This window comes from Ostrea edulis, chromosome 2 (genome assembly GCF_947568905.1).
Source record: "Ostrea edulis chromosome 2, xbOstEdul1.1, whole genome shotgun sequence".
NCBI classification, from domain to species: Eukaryota; Metazoa; Mollusca; class Bivalvia; order Ostreida; family Ostreidae; genus Ostrea; species Ostrea edulis.
Genome location: NC_079165.1, coordinates 106,234,403 through 106,250,345, shown reverse-complemented (window position 1 = coordinate 106,250,345; position 15,943 = coordinate 106,234,403). Strand labels below are relative to the sequence as shown.

Below are 15,943 nucleotides of genomic sequence, written 5' to 3'. Positions count from 1 at the left end.
GGCAATTTCACTGGGAATGTACAGTTCAAGGCAAAAAAACACTGTGATCTCCAGATGGTAAATAGATCATAATTTGTGTGTTTATCATGTGCAGGAAGCCAGGCTAACAAGAGGAATCTGGAAATTACATTTTGCCAATTTCTAAGAAGCTTTCGAATGTTGGATAGCATGGAAAATATTTACCAACACCTTTTACATTCTATGTATAGTGCTGGACATAACATAGAGAAAAGGGAATTAACTCCTTATCATGGGAAAATACCTCACCAAATATTTTTCATTTTTTTCATACTCTTGCCTTTAAGTATGTAGGGAGTGTTTATTATGTGTGTGAACCATGGATTGATTTTGCTTGATGGTCGTCAAGGATTGCTTATGGGTCATAGGGTCAAAGGCCTCTCTGTTTGAGCATTAAACGGAGAAACAACTGGCTATTTGAACAGTAGTTTATTGCTTTCCTTGAATGCTTCAGGGTTATGAGGTGAAAGAGCATGCTGTCTAGCTGTTAGCTAGAAGTTGTAGGGATACAGGTTTGGCTGTCGGTAAGAAACTTGAGTGGAATACTTAAAGGTCATGCCTGCAGAGGTCATGCAAGCAGGGGTCAAAGAGACAGGCTTTTTTGTTTCAATGAAAATGCTTATTGTCTATGAGTACAAAAGCAATATTTTTTCTGTCCTGCCCCTGACTTGAGATCAGGGGTCAAACAATTTGACCTCTGACTGCCAAAGATGGATATTTTGAGCTTCCTTGTTTTGTTATGTGTCAGGGTAGATTTGTTATTACACCCAGCATGGCAAACAATGTTTGGACAAAGTATGACCAGAGGGCTTGTTGCGACCTTGGATTAAGGTCACAGAATTGATTTGATCAGAGAGGGGTATTAATCTTGGTGGGGCCTGAGAGTTGGGTTGTAATAGGGGTCCAAACTTGGTGGGGCCTGAGAGTTGGGTTGTAATAGGGGTCCAAACTTGGTGGGGCCTGAGAGTTGGGTTGTAATAGGGGTCCAAACTTGGTGGGGCCTGAGAGTTGGGTTGTAATAGGGGTCCAAACTTGATGAGGCCTGAGAGTTGAGTTGTAATAGGGGTCCAAACTTGGTGAGGCCCAAGAGTTGGGATGTAATAAGGGTCCAAACTTGGTGAGACTGGATATTAGGGCTGCCCAAGGTCCACATGAAGATATAGGAAGAATCAGTAAAAATCTTCTTGTCGAGAACTACACGGCAAAATTCCTGGAAATAATATATAAGTTTTCTCCTGGTCATGGGGTAGGGATTGTTTATTGTATTGAATTATAATGGATTGTTGGATCGCATTATAGGGGTCAAAGTTGTGTGGGGTAAAATGTATGCTTAATTTTGTATAGATTAAATTTGTTCAAATCATAGAACTTTTGACAAGATAGTGGGTCACAGTTGGGGAAAAGGGGGGGGGGGGGGGGGAGGGAGGGGAGGAGAGTGTTAAAATTGTTGAAAACTTCACCATGAAGTATTCTGGATGCATCTGACAGACTGACACTGCTTGCATTCCTTACAAGCTCCGAGTATATGACTGAGAGATCTGACAATGCAAGTGTGCCAATTTTAAGTGAAATGGAGGCTAATGCAATTGACATTGATGAGACTTTCTTGCGATGTATGCCAGGTGTACTCTTAGCAACCGAAAAAGTACTAATGAGTATAAAAAAGTACTAATTAGTAAATCCATATAGACTAACGAAACATTGAACATTGAACGTCAGAAATGGTGTATTTCATGATGTGCTGTGTAGTTGAAAGTCCTGTAGATAATTTGGAACTAGAAATGTAGTTCTCTTTTGAATACTTACTATCACTGTTCTTTTTCTGTAGGTTCCCAGTATTTGGCAAATAAAGGAGAAGACATTGTATGTCATTCACCTCTTATTCAGTCCTCACATCCACCTTCTACAAACTGACAGGCAGATTTTATTATTATTGATACAAGTGGGCTCAGTGCCCCTGCCTAAAAGCTGGGGAACCACAATTCTTTGAATTTTCTTGCATGATTTTCATTTCTTTGCGAAATCATTCAATTTGCAGCTCAGTTGAGTTTTGTTGAATACAAGGGACTCATTCATTAACCCCTATCATCAACATTGTGGGACAAAATACCTGTTGGAATTTTAGAGAACAAAATACATCCTGTTCCTGAAGTGTCTCGTAAATATACAAAAGTCTAGCATAAGAGACATATCCTGTTATATTAACGGCTCTGACTTCACTTCCTTTTATACTCAATATACTGAGTGGAGTGTGGTGAGTCATTGAACTGAGTCTGTAGGACATCAGTTTATTAAAAGTGCACTGTTCAGGTCAATAACGTACTTTGGTACTTCCTTAATTATACAGGTGTGAGAACATAACATTATTACTGTTTCTCTCTGAAGACAATTTTAATATACACAAATAGTGAGTAAGAAATTTTGTAACTAATAATGAATAAAAAACTTAAATGTATTTACAGGTATGTATGAAATTATTTATTTCTTTCAAGAAAGGGACCTGGTTAGTGCATGCACTATTTTCCCCCAAGGCCTAGGTTCCAATTGAAACATACAAATATTATATACACAAATAATCATTTAAAACAGAGTCTCAGAAGCATGAACACAAGAACACGTAACAGCTCCGTGTATGTTGCTTATCATATGCCAATAACAATCACAAAATTTAATATTCCAAATTTTGATGAAAAGACACAATGTATAAAAAAAAATCTTTCAGTATTGGAATGTTTGAAATTTACCATATTTAGTAAAAATCGCATTTGTATCGTAAAATTAGAGAAAGCGATTAAGGACATATATATGTGGTTTCTCAATAATACATAATTTTTCGCGACATTTCATTTGTATTTTGTCTTGTTTTTACGAAAAAATCTTTGGGAATATTACCAGGTCTGTTTTAGAGTTAGCATATTTGGAAAGTTCCTGGTTGTTGCAAGTGAAAATGTAAGGTAAACTTTCGTGTATTAAAGTAAGTTTTATGAACAGACATTACTGTAGCAAAGAAAGAGAAAAAAGTCTTTGGAACAATTGGGTATCGAACCTGGGACCTTTGCATTACTAATATTACTACAATATAAGATATAAACCCATTTCGGAAATCATACAAGAACTCTTCATATCGAGACGATGAAAAAATAATTTTAGAGAAAATGTCAGAAACGTTTGCAAGTGTCCTTAAATCTCAGTAGATCTTGACGTCTTTGATCATTATCAACCACTGAGTGTACCGGACACTCTGGGGACACAAAATTCCCAGTATCAACCATTGAGTGTACCGGACACTCTGGGGACACAAAATTCCCAGTATCAACCACTTGAGTGTACCGGACACTCTGGTGAAACAAAATTCCAAAGGACAAAATAGATGATTAAGCTGATTCTGTTTGTGTAACAAAAATGATTCATTTAACAATATTAGATAAAATCTCTTACTGATAAAGTACACCAGGAAAATAAAAAAGATTTGAACTGGCCTGTCTCAGTCAGACTGGGAATAGTTGCTACTGGTTGGTGGAGAATGAGCATGGCGTTTTATGCACTCTGACAAACTGGTAGATACAGTATTATCTTACTGACTTGATAATTTTCTTTTCTTGCACTATCAAGTAAAGACTACCAAATCAACAAGCCTCCTTTGATATTATCCCATGCCACAGTGTAAATCAGTCTTCGTTATTGTGTTTAGATGGGGGGAGGAGGGGAGGAGTGTAGTTATTCTCAGCCCTGATAGTCACTTGGCTTTTCCCTGGAGCCTTTCATTGAGATATATAGATCCCTATTGCTGTCTATTTATGTAAGCGGTAATTAAATGAATACTTTATTCTCCTCACAATACAATTTAAATTTTCTTGGGAATTTATGGAATGCACTTTAATTCACCACCTCGGTTAGCCAGGTTTTTCCTTTGTGCTATATTCCATTAATTTACTGTAAACTGAAGAAAGATGTTAAGTTAGAGATCAGTTTGATTGGGGTATAAAAACAGTAAAGGGATACCTATTTCAGGCAGGTCTGATGTTACATGTAAATAGAAAATGAAAATAATTGTGTGAAGGGGATCTATATCTCACCAGGAGTTACGTAACACTGGATTGTCCAAAACTTTATTAATGTTTGATTGTGTGAGCGTTACCTGTGAATGTATCCAGGTGTGCTTTGTACATAATACACATGCCTTAAAGAGAAAAAAATATGTCAGGATTACAATCCACACAAAGAAAAACATGCAAACAATATGTAGAGTTTAAACATAAATCAAAATATTTATTCTCAAAATATTTTGTCATATCTATTCAATTTGAAGTTGGGAGGTGTTGCGCTGTTGTCTTCCTGTACGTTTTATATATAAATTAATCACACGAGGATTTAATGATAAATCATGCATAATTGTTTTATTTTTTCTCTCTCTTTACAGACTGCTGTGCTTAAGGCTGTGGAAAATATGGAATTATTTGTGGTTATAACACGAAGAATCTACTAATGATGAATCTGTAACTTCACCTAATCCCAATTTTCTATCTATCTGTCTTTCTCATTGGAGTGTGGAGGCCAGCACTTGCCCATTTCATTGAAGTGTTTTGGCATTGTTATCACAATTAAGGAATGCAATCTGGAAAGGATTTGTGATAGTAAGCATGTAATAAAAATGATGAAGTGAGAATTGATCACTCATGGATTGATTAAAACGGGTAAGTATGGAGCGAGATGATTCAGAGGAAGCTGAACAAACCAAGCCAGTGCCATCTAGTGATGGCACGGAGGACGTTGTCACCAGTCCCATACAACTGAACGTGGAACTTACTGACGAGGACAAGCACAGGAATGAGTTAAATACAACACTGTCTCCAAAGATTTCTAGACCAAAACTGCCTGATTTTAAAGAAAATGGACAGATTAGATCGGGTCTGCATGGAAGAGCTAAAACTGACCCAGGTCAGGGTAGCCACATCAAGGCCATTATTGACCGCACCGTGGAGGACATCAAGGAACTGAATCAAGTAGATTTCACAAAAACATTTGGCCGCCCGAAAAAATTTCCGAAACCGTTTGCCCCTAAATCTCAATCTACACACACTTCACCGAGAGCCTCCCCAACACCTAACGAGGAAACAGGTCCCTCACCCCTAAACAGAAACCGAAGTCGCAGTCTCAAAGTCCTGACAGACATTTTGAAGAGTGGTAGAGGTGGAAGTGCTGAGTATAGATTAGGAAACATTCCCCGTAAAAGTGCTGATGACAGTACATCTAAGTCAATCAGTGATAGTCAGCTGTTACCGCGTAAAACATCGTCAGTGAAAGAAGAGGACAGTGAGCGAAGATGTATATCAGACGGACAATTACAAGCTAACAGGGATGAGAGTAAAAGTGAAAATTCTAACAGTTTGGGGACTCCCGACAGCGGTGCAACAGACAGTGGCCACGAGAAGGCGAGCTTGGGAACGCCAGAACTCCCTTCACCTGTGGAGGACTCAAAAGCACTTAACAAACGTCGGGGTGATATGGCCAAGTTCAGAAGGGCCAAAAGTGAAGCTCGAAAAATAACCGTGTCAGACGATGAAGGTGTTGGAATATCTGACCAGGATTTGTCTCAAAGTAGTACCACGTACAAGCCTCACTCAATAGATACAAATTCAAAATTTTTCACACTGTGGAAAATCGGGGCACCAAAACGGAGAACTGGTTTAGCAGACATAGTTAAAAGAGTGCAATCTACATATAGTAAAAGTGCTGATGATTCTCATGGAGAAAATGCTCTGCCTGGGATATGGAAATTACCCAGAGTAGAGCTTAAACCCATCCAAGGTGTTCGGAAATCATCTAGTCTCCGACATGTGACACATCCACCTCAATCAAAAACCACATTCCGAGAACCACGAGGAGCCATGGACTCCAATGGATTCGGAATGTTGGCAAAGACTCCGGAAAATGAGGAACTGCCGCCTTTTCCAGGGGACTTGGAGTCTAAAACAAGTGATCTCTCTCTCACATTTCAGAGTGAAAGTGGAGACGAAGCATTTCATGAATTTGAAGAGGAAGACATCTCAGAAACTCCAAGCAATGTGGAAGGTGATAAACTGACTGAGAAACGGAAGTCGCTGAAGCCCAAATCTAGAAGTGATCCCAGTGGTGATAAGTGTAAGGATAATGTGTCTTCTGTCTCTCACATCACCTCCTCGCATAGCTCACCTCATCTATCCAAAAGTAGTGAAATGGACCTCCAAGACGCGGAAGAGGCTGGCGATGAGAAAGATGATAAGGATTTGTCTCTTACTCTCCCCCCTAGTGCACTTACCCCCTCCAGCTCATTTGATGATGGTCCTCTTCATTTTGAAGTCCCTGAGGACAGTTTTTCTAGTCAGCGCTCAGAAGGGGCATTAACTCCAGAGCTCGATAATTCACAGGACTCGGGAAGGTTTACCTCTGTGTTTGTGAAAGAAATTGCCCCTCCACCGAAGGAAGACAATGAATATCCAACTGAAAAAAATTCTTTGAGTGTGTCGTCTAAAAAGAATATAGGTCGAAGTGTTAGTTCTGCTAGTGTTCTACAGAGAGAGAGAAAGTTTCCCAGTGTCACGAAGGACGAGGCAAGGAAACACAGCCTAACACAAGATGACCCTCTCAAGGAGCCCAAACAGGAGTTACTTCCCTTGGCAGACTCCCAATCACAATCCACTAGCATGCCAGCATTAGCCAAACAACCTTTCAAGGTAAGTTATCTTCACATTTCTGGTTTTTAGTTGCATTAAAAATTCAAGATGTCGGTATACATCTAGATATCTTTTATAGCTTGTTGGGATTTATGTCCAAAGAGCTATTGTCATCACTCCAGTGATTGCGTCACACTTTGAAGGAAATACTATAATTTTGGTTATATCTTTTGAACCAGTGGGGATAGGGCTTTGATATTTCACATTTAGGTTCCTCACGACCTGACCCTTTAATTAGTACCAAGACTTTTGACCTCTTGGCCTTAGAATTTGTTGTACTTTTCAAAAACTTTTAACCTTGACGACATCTTTTAAACCAAGGGTATAGGGTAAGTAGTCCTGGTGAGCTACGTTGGACAACTTCAAGTGTCAGAGTGTCAGGAGAAAATGAGACTACTTTGTCAGAAATTCTGAATTTGTTGAACTTTCATCTGTAAGGTACCCAATCCATAAAAACATTTATTTTCACAAAAAGTCAATGTCTGTAGCACTAAATCTTTTGTGAAAACAAAATGCCCAAGATTTAGTGCGATAAAGATGGCAGAGAAAGTAGAGGATGCTCAGATCTTATTAATATCTATAGTGTATTGGATTTCTTGTCAGAGTTATCTCCCCTTGAAGAAATGTAGAAAAAAATTAAATGTTTTCATAATTTGTATGGTGACCTTTACTTATCTTTGTATATTTTGAAAGACCATGGTAATAAGAATCTTTTCACCGTGAGCTTTTTTTTTTTTTTAAATTATATTCTTATTGACTTTACAATGTATATGTCAGAGATGTGTTTTTCTCATAGGGATTAATGTTAATCTCTATAACAGATATTTCTTATATGTCTTGTCAATTTTGAAAATTCCTTTGGTGAATCACTGTGTATGTTAATTATCTTTCATTTGATACCAAGTTTTGTATTACAAAACAATTAATTCTTGAAAAAAATGGGGTGTTTTATGGATTGGGTACCTTAAGTGGAGAGAAGAATGAAGGTGAGAGATTCGGTACAGAAGCTGGGAGTCAGACAGGACAGCTAGTTGATAGGTTCAACTAATATAAATTAGACTACAACAACAAATACTGCAGGCAGTGAAAACTGATATTGAGTTTGGTCCTAGTAGAAGCTGGCGTTGTAAAGCTTGTTTATGTGGCCTTCAAGTGGTGAACAGTTTGAATTTTATTTTAATCCCCAGTTTTCATCTGAGGTTGTGTATTGTTATACCCTTATATTAGTGTCAGTTTGACAGCTATGGAAGACGCAGGAATGAAGGATATTTGAACTATGCAGAGCAAATTGTGTAAGAATGTACAAATCGCAAATTAATTACCTCAATAGATTGAATGGTGCACAGTTTGGTAAACAGAGAGGAAGTCTTCACTGTTTGGTGAATAGGTTTTCTCTCTCTCTTTTGCACAACATTTTTCTTCCCTCTGAGTAGATGTAACTCAGATGTTAGGTTATTTTTAGCCAAAGAGATAAAAAAGAAGAGTTTGATAGATACGGCATACTCTGAATTTAATGCTGTAATGCTGCTTTGTAAGTCGGTACACTGATGTTGCATCGGTCGTGTTTGGGAGGCGGTGCAGGCTACAGTTTTCTGGCACATGTTTGAGATGGCTCTGTCCATTGTCACTGACACTTGTAAAGACTTGAGGTTCCCTCTAGGTGGCTGTCATTATGAGTAATATGCCTTGTTATCCAGAGCTATTGTAAGGTCATTACAAGAACAATATGTATTCTGCATAAGTGTCCACATTTATATCATCCATTCTGTAACCTGTCTTATTGTTTTCCTCTGTGATGAGGCTCAGCGTTTGGCAGATGGTCCAATCTATGATTTCTACAAAGTGCAGCGAGGGTGAAGGTTCCTAGGGTGATGACCTGGTGTCAGATTTTATTGTGTTGTCCTAGTGCATGTGATAGATGTAAAGCTACATGAGTGAAGAATTTGTTTTATTTTGATACCCTAAGTTTATACTGTCTGGCAGCACTTCGTTGATGTGTCTGTCTGTCTATCTGCTGCTGTTTTTTTTTTTGAGGATAAAAAATTATTTAAGATTCAACATTACATGTGGTGGATCAGATTGCAGTGGTGTGGTTCATGTGTAGCTTGCTCTAAACCTGATAAGGGATGCAGTGGAGACATGGTAACAGCACACAGTGAATACTGTGTGTAAAATGGCACTCGGAGAGCCATTTCTTTATTATCTAATACATGTACTGTTATATTCAGTCAGTTGAACAGATTGACGGATTACGTCATGCCATACCGGAAACGATTTGTCGAACGGATTATATCATATCGGAACAATCTATTGAACATTAAGCTTTCTCTTTCACTGATAATACAGTCATAAGTTAATGTGCATGCACACAATGGACCCAGACATTTGCACTGGTTTTATTTTCTGGTTTGATGGTCTGGTTTGGTATTCTGGTTTGACATTCTGGTTTTATTTTCTGGTTTGATGGTCTGGTTGGGTATTCTGGTTTGACATTCTGGTTTTATTTTCTGGTTTGATGGTCTGGTTGGGTATTCTGGTTTGGCATTCTGGTTTTATTTTCTGGTTTGATGGTCTGGTTGGGTATTCTGGTTTGACATTCTGGTTTTATATTCTGGTTAGATGTTCAATTTATGGCAGGAATTTTACTAAAATGAGTAAAATTATAAATTTACTCATTGATAAAAAATGTACACTGTACAAGGTGAAAGCAAATATAATGGGGAGAAAGTTAAAGTGAATTGATCAATGCTGTCTTTTTCCAACTTGATTTTCCTCAAGAAGAAAGGCCAAGGACCCAACCCTTCTATGTAGACGTTAAAAAAAAAATCACTGAAATTTGCATGACAGGTTTTATAGGCCATATTTGGCCAAAGAGTGTGAACTTTACTGAATATAGAATTTATCATGCATGGTGAATAGTTAAAGTTTTCCATTTGTTGCTCATTACCGTCCTCGGTCCTGTGATGCCGAATATTCTGACCGTGTAGATGAATTAGACACACCACAATTCAGAGTTCCTAATTATGGGTTTTTTGCTAATTTTGTTAATTTTGAAACCTGACCTACTTAAAATCTTGTCTTATTATGTGTAAACTGAACATTAGTTGATCAATTTACCATTTTCAGACTCTACCCTTAAGATTTTTATAATCCTTCCCACTATAATATTAAGCTGGCTTTTTTTCATCCTGCAGTGATGAAAACAATTTTTTAAAGGTCTGAATGAAATAGATGTTTCTTGTTTACGTATATATTCAAGCTGCTGTCCCAAAGCCTATTTATTGTAAAAGAATAGGACAGAATTCCTTTCAGATGTAGGCACACAGTATACAATGCCGGGTTTTCTAAACTGTTTGTAAATTACATGGATCTTGTGTATCAAACTGAAGTAGGGGAAATCGTTCTAGAGTATTCATTTCAATGGAAGGTATGGTGGATATTCTGTCTGATTTAGGATTTTCTGAACCAGACTTGGACTACCTGGACAATTCTTTGGACTTGGTGAGCGACTGGTTGCCTATTCTGTAGTCATAGTAACAGTTGCCTTTTCACAGTGGCCTGATAGTTTGTATATATGTTACATTCATGTAGACATCATGTATTTTGTCTTGTATGATAATGAAAAATTGACATATTTGATTTGTCTGGGTTTTTCTCTCCCCCGAACAGAACATATTAGGACACATATTGCAATAAGCCAGTGGTTACATCATGTATTCAGTTATTTAAATGTTCAACTCAAATATTGGTTGTTTGCTTGGGAACACTTTTATCAGAAAATCAAACATGATTGGTCACTGTTAACACCTCCGAAAATACGAAGATGATATTTATTATTGCTGGGCACCAGGGTTATCTACCTTACGAGATGAAAAAGTTGTCAGGGGATGAGTAGTTATCTACTCGTTTTGTGGAGTTAGAAAGTAGTTAAGAGAAAGTTCTGTGTAATTTAGGGAACTTTTTGTGGAGTCAGAAAGTAGTTAAAAGAAAGTTCTGTGTAATTTAGGGAACTTTTTGTGGAGTCAGAAAGTAGTTAAGAGAAAGTTCTGTGTAATTTAGGGAACTTTTTGTGGAGTCAGAAAGTAGTTAAGGGAAAGTTCTGTGTAATTTAGGGAACTTTTTGTGGAGTCAGAAAGTAGTTAAAAGAAAGTTCTGTGTAATTTAGGGAACTTTTTGTGGAGTCAGAAAGTAGTTAAAAGAAAGTTCTGTGTAATTCAGGGAACTTTTTGTGGAGTCAGAAAGTAGTTAAGAGAAAGTTCTGTGTAATTTAGGGAACTTTTTGTGGAGTCAGAAAGTTGATAAGAGAAAGTTCTGTGTAATTTAGGGAACTTTTTGTGGAGTCAGAAAGTAGTTAAGAGAAAGTTCTGTGTAATTTAATAGGGAACTTTTTGTGGAGTCAGAAAGTAGTTAAGAGAAAGTTCTGTGTAATTTAGGGAACTTTTTGTGGAGTCAGAAAGTAGTTAAGGGAAAGTTCTGTGTAATTTAGGGAACTTTTTGTGGAGTCAGAAAGTAGTTAAGAGAAAGTTCTGTGTAATTTAGGGAACTTTTTGTGGAGTCAGAAAGTAGTTAAGAAAAAGTTCTGTGTAATTTAGGGAACTTTTTTGTGGAGTCAGAAAGTAGTTAAGAGAAAGTTCTGTGTAATTTAGGGAACTTTTTTTGGAGTCAGAAAGTAGTTTAGAGAAAGTTCTGTGTAATTTAGGGAACTTTTTTTGGAGTTAGAAAGTTGATAAGAGAAAGTTCTGTGTAATTTAGGGAACTTTTTGTGGAGTTAGAAAGTTGTGTAGAGAAAGTTCTGTGTATGGTGATAATTAAGGGAACTTTTTGTAGAGTTTTTAGAAAGTTGTTAAGTATGTTAAGAGAAAGTCCTGTGTCTGGTGATAATTTAGACAACTTTTTGTGGAGTTAGAAAGTTGTTAAGAGAAAGTTCTGTGTCTGGTGATAATTTAGACAACTTTTTGTGGAGTTAGAAAGTTGTTCAGAGAAAGTTCTGTGTCTGGTGATAATTTAGACAACTTTTTGTGGAGTTAGAAAGTTGTTCAGAGAAAGTTCTGTGTCTGGTGATAATTTAGACAACTTTTTGTGGAGTTAGAAAGTTGTTCAGAGAAAGTCCTGTGTCTGGTGATAATTTAGACAACTTTTTGTGGAGTTAGAAAGTTGTTCAGAGAAAGTTCTGTGTAATTTAGGGAACTTTTTGTGGAGTTAGAAAGTTGTTCAGAGAAAGTTCTGTGTATGTTGATTGGGGAAGGGTCACTTACAGGCTGTTTAGAATGGAGGAATGAAATACAGTTCTTGTTTTAATAAAGCTTTTTAACTGCGACAACTATATGCAAGTGTAGAAATTAAGTGTAACATATTGCCAGAAGGGGGTTCTCCTTCCCCAGTATAAGGCCTGTTTCATGTTGTGAAGCAAATTAAAAGTTGTAAACATGCTTATTGTAGTTCTGACAGTAACAAAATTAGCATTTCCCCACCATTTAGGTTTGTAGCTGCTGCTCTGTAGCTAGAGGAGAAAATATCAGACACCATCTCTGGTCTGTCTCAGAGAGCTACAAATTAGCATATTGGACATGTACTTTACCATCTCTGATCTGTCTCAGAGAGCTACAAATTAGCAGCGAACATTAGCAGTGTTTATTTCAGTGGAACAAGCGAGAAGCGCAGTAAATGCTTCTAAAGAAATGATTAATGCTAAAATCAGAAAGTTTTAACTCGGAGTAAATACGAAAGTGAAATTTTTAGTCAGAGTCGTGATCCTGACGTCTGTTTTCTTAGGTGAAGGTTCTGCTGTGATTTGACAGTTCTCTGCTATGATTTGACAGCTCTCTGCTATGATTTGACAGTTCTCTGCTATGATTTTACAGCTCTCTGCTATGATTTGACAGCTCACTGCTATGATTTGACAGCTCACTGCTATGACTTGACAGTTCTCTGCTATGATTTGACATTTCTCTGCTATGGTTTGACAGTTATCTGCTATTTGACAGCTATTATTTGAGAGCTCTCTGCTCACAGTTGTTGCTTTTCTGTTTGTTTGCTATTTTATGTCCCATTCTAGAATTTGTCACGCATTTCGAAATATGTCACCAACTGTAAGGCCAAGATGGCAAATAGTGATCAATCTTATAACTCCTATAAGGAATACAAAATAAGGAGTAGGGCAAACACGGACCCCCGGATATACCAGAGGTGGGATCAGATGCCTATAGGAGTAAGCATCCCTTGTCAACTGGTCACTCATGCTGTCATGAGCCCTATGCCTTGATCAGGTAAACAGAATAATCAGTGTGACAAGAACTGTCTAACAATCGGTATGAAACATATCAGACAATATTTGACTGAATGATAGGTTATATTTACAAATTGGATCATTATAATGACCGTAGAATTTGCAAAATGCTGACTTTAAAGGAGACTGGTTGTTGAAATCCCTGTAACATCAACTTGTTTGTCAGTAGCCTGTCTCGATTTTAAAAACTGATCATACACAGAACAAGCTCTTGGGTATCGAATCGATATAAGTGAAGTGTCATAAATTTTTACCTCTGCATGGCTTTCAAGGTCATAGTCGTGATTGGGTTTTGATATCTTGCAATGCTTACCTTGACACGGGACCACCATTTCATGATCATATCCGACCGGTGACTTACACTTTTAATGCCAGGCGAGGCAACAGTCACAGCCTATGATGAGGAGGGATGACACATCAAAGACAATTGATATGAATGAAAACTGAATAAATACAATCATATTTTTTAAAATTGAAAACGTTCAAATTTATTTTTTAGGTAAAATAGGGCAGTTTTAGTATAAAGCGACGTGAATTTTAAAAATTTGTTTATGAAATAAGAGAAAATTTAGTCTTTCTTTAAAGTTTTGAATTTTTTGAGTTTTACAGTGCACAAGATAGGCTGTTGTCACACATAGTTCTTTATAAGTTTGTTTTATTTTAACACTGTGGTCCATCTCCTTTGGCGTCTATCCAATGTCCCAACACTTAATCTAATGTTGTACACAGTTTTACAATATTTTGCTTTAATTATGATAGCACGGACAGTAGATAATCGGAGCAAGATTGCAAAATTATAACTTTTAAATACAATACACATCTGGTAGTAGAATATTTACACCAGCCATTTCCTTCCTTAGAGAGGGGGATACCTGTATGGGAGATGCTTTATAACCTTTAATTAAGGACAGGTGGGGGAGGGAAAATTAAAGCATCTCATTATCAGTTGATCATCTCACAAGAATGCTATCTGATGAATTCTGGGAATTCTGATGGTAGGCTTTTATTGAATGCTCACTTTTCTGATGTTGGAACTTTAATGATTTCTAATGAAAAGCATGAGCACCCTTTCCTTTGATTCCGTTTCATTCATCCTTGTGTTTGGAGGTAGAAAAATGAAATCTGTACAGTTCGTGCAGCTGCTCTGCACACTCTTTGTTGATTGGCTCCTCAGTTAAAATGTGATGAATGTAGTGCTTTTGTTTCTATCACTTCCTCTCCTGATCGAGATTGTTCTTGTGTTCTTGCGTTATGATTCATTGAGTTTGCGGAACATATGTCTATATATACAGAATGTCCCAGAGTCCATCAGAAATATTATATTGTAATAATTCGTAACGTTTCAATCTGATTCTCTGAATAGATTGGTTATAAGGTGTGCACTTCAATTATAAGAACATTTTAAGAAATAATTACACACATAGCAATTTGTCTGAGAGTTTCTGAAGGTCAAAGTTGCATGTAAGTGTTAAAATGACAAGGATTTTGTGTTATTTTAGATATTAATTATTTTTGGCCAAATCCTACACATTAAAAAATGTACAGTAGATGTGATTGTCAATATCTCAAAGTTCAAGGACCTTAGCGATAAAACTTTGAGAAATGAAGAGTTTGAGAGATTAAAGGTTGAATTAAATCCAGAAATTAAAGGTCTAACCATTATATGCTTCAGATTTTATAGTAACTGAAAGTGCATATTTACATCACTGTGATTTTTTTAGGCCCATTTTGGGTCCGAATTTCGGCCCTTTCCCCTCCTGAAAATTGCAAATCTTTTCCCAATTTAGCTTGCATTTTTCGCAATAATAAAATTATGAAAGGAAAACGTATTTGAAAAAAATAAACATTCGATATGAATTATATGTACATGAGATTTCACAAAGATTATGGGAATGATGATTTGGATAGAATAGTTGAAAATTTTAGAAGGTTAAAGAAAATTAGATGTGTAAAATAAAGATATTATTTTAAAACTTATTTATGATAAAATTGATTTTTCCCAATTTGACTGAAATGTCGACAATTTTTCCCAATTCGAAAGCCACAGGACCCTTGTAAAAAATGTAGAAAAATCACTGCATCATCTTGGGATTGTTTTGACCCAGATTCCTTCATTGGCATGTCTCTAAAATAAAGACACCTTTCAATTTACAATTGGCCTCATACAGCTATCTGGTCATTGTCAGAATTGTACAATCAAAAATGTAATATCTACCCCAAAATGAAACAGTCGGGGTTAAGGAGGAATACTACACCAGAGAAATTTGACATGGATGTAAAGTAGCTCGGTTATGTGCAATAATATTTTGAAATTGGAATCTTTCAAATATACTACATTTAGTAAAAAAAAACCCGCAGTTTTTTAGTAAAAAGTAATTTGGAAAAAAATTAAAACCCCTGCTGGACTCAAATCTCTGATCCCCAGTTCAACAGTCACACTAACCTACTGAGCTTCTCAACTAGGCAATGACAATCTAAAAGGAATTGACATATATTGCAGATATTGATATTTCCATTCATCAGGTTTAAAAGGAATTAAGTTACCCATTAAAATATTATGATGTAGTGTACCTCCTTAAATCTGACCAATTAAACAATTATCTACCCAAAAATTGATGGCCTGTATAGGCTACCACCATGTTACTTCTCTATCACCACTTTGAGATATCAAAAATGAAAACAATAAAATGTGTTCTATAGGATCCAAATTTTACTTTGAGAGGTCAAGAACTTTGAGAAATTGGAAGTTGGAGAGATCAAGAGTAAATTAATTGACTTAAATATTTGATATATGGAGAAAACAGTTGGGACTGTTGAAACAGTGATTTCAATTCAGTAGATGAAGAACTTCAGAGATCAAAGTTCATGCCATGGAGAGTCACCTGCCGTTTAGAGTTCAGTTTAATTTATAATGTGAAAATGCAGT

General features: G+C 36.7%; 1 protein-coding gene across 2 annotated transcripts in view; it reads left to right on the top strand.

The window, feature by feature from the left end:
* The window catches only part of LOC125680407 (rho guanine nucleotide exchange factor 17-like), a 62,893-nt gene that overhangs the window by 4,395 nt on the left and 42,555 nt on the right, over nucleotides 1-15,943 (top strand). For both annotated transcript variants that reach the window (XM_056155961.1, XM_048919987.2), the window contains one exon: nucleotides 4,439-6,731. In XM_056155961.1, coding sequence (XP_056011936.1) covers nucleotides 4,719-6,731 — 2,013 coding nt within the window. In that variant the 5' untranslated portion in view covers nucleotides 4,439-4,718. The remainder of the gene's footprint in view (nucleotides 1-4,438; nucleotides 6,732-15,943) is intronic.